This window comes from Poecilia reticulata, linkage group LG11, assembly GCF_000633615.1.
Source record: "Poecilia reticulata strain Guanapo linkage group LG11, Guppy_female_1.0+MT, whole genome shotgun sequence".
NCBI lineage: Eukaryota > Metazoa > Chordata > Actinopteri > Cyprinodontiformes > Poeciliidae > Poecilia > Poecilia reticulata.
This window is the reverse complement of record NC_024341.1, coordinates 27915994-27920441: the sequence shown is the minus strand read 5'-3', so window position 1 is coordinate 27920441 and position 4448 is coordinate 27915994. Positions and strand designations below refer to the sequence as shown.

Sequence of the window (4448 nt, the reverse complement as noted above, 5' to 3'; positions counted from 1 at the left end):
CGCCGGGCTCCGCCGACGGACGCGGCCGCTTCAGGATCTCGGTGCATTTGTCGACGATGTGCCACATCTGGAGGAAGCTGGCCACGGTGACGTAGTTGACGATGTCGTCGTGGATGATGCTCAGCTGGCCGGTGTAGGCAGAACTCAGGACACTCTGGAAGGCGACCGGGTCCAAGACGGAGGGAAGCGACACCGTCGTTACGTTCTTCAGCAACACCTGAGAGAAAAACACCTGGTTACAGATCATCACAGGCAGGGCGGGCTCCCCCAGCGCATCCTAAGCCTGGCGGGCCACCAGGCTCTACGAGCTCAGGCTAAGTTTTTAGTTTTTGTTTTTAGACCTGAAGCTTCGGTATTGTTAACCGTAACTGTGTGACATTTTCAAAATTCCTTCTTTAACTCAAAAACCACCAAGATCAGCAAGTTTTCCGGGAGAATCCCTGACAAGTCAACGATTGACGATTAAAGTTGATCAAGTATTAATCAATAAGGACAACATTTTTCAAAATATAATAAGTAAAAAAACATTATTTTGTGCCTGCTGTATTAAATACTACATAAATAAAACAAAAATTGTGGTTTTTCGACATTATTACACTTTGATATATTTATAAAACAGCAGAACATGAACTTCTGGTGTTGCTGAATAAAAAGATAAAAGTTAAAAAGAATAAAAAGTGAAACACCAAACTGCTCATGAATACAGAAATACTCATAAGACGCCGTCTCAAATTCCTCTTTTCTCCATGAAGTGCATTAATTCATCACAGAATCGCTGTAATTTCTTTATGTTTCTGTTATTACATTATTACAACAGCACATTAAGGCCATTGGATGAAGAAAAGGAAGTTTAAATGTCCACTAAAACACTCAAGTTTTGAAATTAAAATATTTTTAAAAATTAATACCATACCAACTTTATTTATAAAGCACTTTAAAACAACCACAGCTGATACAAAGTGCTGTACATTAAAACACAGCATAATAAAAAAAAAAATAAATAAATAAAAACTCTTACAGTTTAAAAACAAAAACATACACTCTAAAACTAGATCCCGCAGGAGTTAAAAGCCAAGTAAAATAAATGGGTTTTAAGACGAACTTTAAAAGTGGACTATTAAAAATTAATAGAAAAAAACAAGATCATTTCTGAGTTTGAAAAGTCTAAATTTTGCTAAAAAGAAATTCAAAATTTTTAGGTTAATCTCAGAAATGTTCTTGAGAAAGTAAACCTGGAAATTTTTGAGTTAAAGAGTCAAAATTTTTGACTTTTGAAAACAATTTTCAAGTTTTTTTAGAAGATTTTTCAGATTAATCTCAAAACTTCTGCGTTTTTTGGCAGAAAAAACTCCCACATGAAACTGTTGGTTTTTCCTTCCTGTTCTGGAAAGGAAAGAAAAATCTGTTCCTCCGCCATTTTTGTTTTTGTATCAACTAGCTCCCTTAAGGATGACCAGCAGCTCCCTCTGCTGGATGGAGGTGAAACTACAACAGTAAAAGAGTTTGAGTGAAAGTTATTAATCAACTGGAACTCATTTTAATTTAATGAATCAATAACAGTCGACACCTGGGTGTCTTTTCACGCTCAGGTGAGAAACGAGTCAGCGAACACGAAGGAACCCACCTGGTCGTGGAAGTAAGGCGAGGATGCAGCGAGGACGCAGCGATGGGCCCTGAACACCTGACCTTGAACCTGGATGGAAAGGTCGCACAGCCGGCCTTCCTCACGCTGCCGGTTCAGGTTGTCCAGAACGGCAGCGCGGACGCCGGGAAAACACACCTGGACGGTCAGAGAGGGCGGAGTCACGGCGGCGTCGCAGCAAGTCGCGTCCATGACGACGGAAAAACTACAAACAAGAAGCAAATATAAAGGGATGCTTTCATTCTCATGTCTGAGTTTAGTTTAACACATCTATATTCATGGGAATAATTAATCGGGAGTTTTTGCGGTCCAGCGTATCCAGTGTTAACGCAACGTCAAGATGGAAAGACATCAGCAACCTACGAAAGGTCAAAGGGCATCTGCAGCCATCTGAAGTCCATTAGTCCCAAGACATTGTGAAATTTTAAGATAAAAAGGTTTTTATTTAAAAAAAATTTAAATACAATTCAAAAAATAAACTAAACAAATGATGCAAAAGAAAATAGATTTTTAAAAATAGATTTAAAAAAATCTAAACATTCAAAAAAATTACTTCCAATATATTTTAAAAGAAGGAAAATTATTCCAAAAATTAAAATTAATTTTCTGTAAAAATACATTTAAAAAAAAATAAAACAAATATAAGTTAAATTAAGATACAATTAAAGTATTTAAAATAAATTATTCCAAAAACAATAAATTAAAATTAATGCTTTTTTTTCAATAAAAACAATTAAAAACTGAAACAATAAAAATGTAACAGAAAAATAATGAAATAAAAAACTTACAAACATTAAACAAAAGATTATTCCCAAGATAATAAAATGTTTTTTTTTTAAAAATGAAGATAATTGAAAATATAAAAGTTTACGGTAATAAAAAATGCAAACCAAAAATAAAACAAGGTGCTGCTGTGGCCTAGTCAAAGTCTGGATCACAATCTGAAACGTCTGTCCACAGACCAGGCAGAACCTCACCTGCTGCAGGAAGAGGTTTTACCTGCAGGTGGACCCGGAAGTGGATTGTTTTGAACAACGCGGAGTTAAATTAACCTCATTTCAAAAGTTCGCAGCATCGGAGCTGCTTCAACACCGAACCGGGCTGATAATATGATTTCCGACTGAAGGTTCGGGTTCTGTCAGATCACCTGTTCGGTCTCCGAGAGCCTGTGGACGTTTAATGGTTTACTTTATTGTTATTTACAGCCTGGTTCCGCTTCAGCCATTCGTTCCCACTTCCTGGTTTATGCTAACCCGTTAGCCGCTAGCTGCTAGCTCCGTTAGCCTTGTTACCTTTGATTGTTTCTTCGATTGCTGACGGTATTCTGGATTATTCCCGAAACAACGTCGCCATTTCTCACATTACTCTTTATGTTCCAGGTGTCAACTACGGCCGCCTGCTTAGGACAAAATACACCAAGCTAGTCCTACAGAAGCTGGTGCTGCGTTCAGTGTTACTGGGGAATAGAGAATTACGATTCAAATGTCCTCCGTTCACTTGTTAGATTAGAACAAGAACAACTCGGGATAGTTGACAACTGGATTTGATAAGTTAATGTTAAAATGTTGCTGCACGTTGACAATTAAAGTATATAGCACAGTTAATGATTACATCCATGTAAAAACGTAGTTTCTTTTTAATCAAACTTGGCGTGTAAAGCTAACAAGTTGCGGTATGTTTTAATTTAGTGACTCAAAATGTCTATATAATATAATCCTAGACTGTCCACCCTAATTGTCATCCAGGGCGACCGCAGTGCTCCATTTTAAACGTTTACTTCAAGATGATAATAGAAATTCCGGGATCACGTGAACGCAGCATAACGGTCCACTCTGAGCTGAAGCGGCGTTTAAAGCGGAGAGAGAAACTGACGTCATTACAGCCGGAAACACGTCGGGGCGTAAAACTGCTTTACTGAATATGTTACCTGACATTTCTGTTTAAAATATCATATTTTATTGACGTAATACTCTGATGTTCTGAGGGGTTTTATTATTTATGAGTCAGAAACGTCAAAACTACAAGAAATAAAGGTTTTAAATATCTGTGTGATGAATATAATACATTTGTTTTACTTTCTGAAATGAGGACAAAAACACAGTTGCACTGATTTTCTGAGGACAAAGGCATAAAACTACGAGGTATGCATAAACTAAATATTATCCAAAGTAAACATTTAATTTTCAAAACTAAATATTGAGCTCAGACCTATCTTGCTAATTATATTTTGTAAATATAGATATTGTACATAGTTAGGAATTATGAGATAAATATTTAGTGATCCACCTAAATATTGAATTTGTTGTTAACTATTTAGTTAGCACGTTAACTAGCTATTTAGAAAGCTTGCAAGCTTTCTAAATAGCTAGTTTAGAACTAGCTTTGCTAGTTAGCAAGCTTTCTAAATAGCTATTTAGCTTTCTAAACTAGCTATTTAGAAACTAGCTATTTAGAAACTAGCTAGTTACCAGGCTTTCTAACTAGCTAGTTAGCCAGCTATTTAGAAAGCTTGCTAACTAGCTAGTTAGTAAGCTATTTAGAAAACTTGCTAACTAGCTAGTTAGCAAGCTATATAGAAAGCTTGCTAACTAGCTAGTTAGTACGCTATTTAGAAAGCTCGCTAACTAGCTAGTTAGCAAAATAGCTGGCTAACTAGCTAGTTAGAAAGCTTTCTATATAGCTTGCTAACTAGCTAGTTACCAAGCTTTCTAACTAGCTAGTTCGCCAGCTATTTAGTTAGCAAGCTATATAGAAAGATATAAATTATCTTTCTATTTCTATAGAAACACAGACACACACACACACA

The 4448-nt window shown here is 36.3% G+C and overlaps 1 protein-coding gene across 1 annotated transcript in view; it reads right to left on the bottom strand.

The window, feature by feature from the left end:
• The window catches only part of LOC103473054 (zinc finger and BTB domain-containing protein 22-like), a 5827-nt gene extending 2028 nt beyond the window's left edge, over positions 1-3799 (bottom strand). The window contains exons 1-3 of the mRNA XM_017307385.1: positions 2935-3799; positions 1625-1847; positions 4-217 (exon numbers count right to left, since the gene is read on the bottom strand). Of these exons, the coding sequence (XP_017162874.1) occupies positions 4-217; positions 1625-1834 (424 nt within the window). The 5' untranslated portion in view covers positions 1835-1847; positions 2935-3799. The remainder of the gene's footprint in view (positions 1-3; positions 218-1624; positions 1848-2934) is intronic.
• Between the last annotated feature and the right edge of the window lie 649 nt (positions 3800-4448).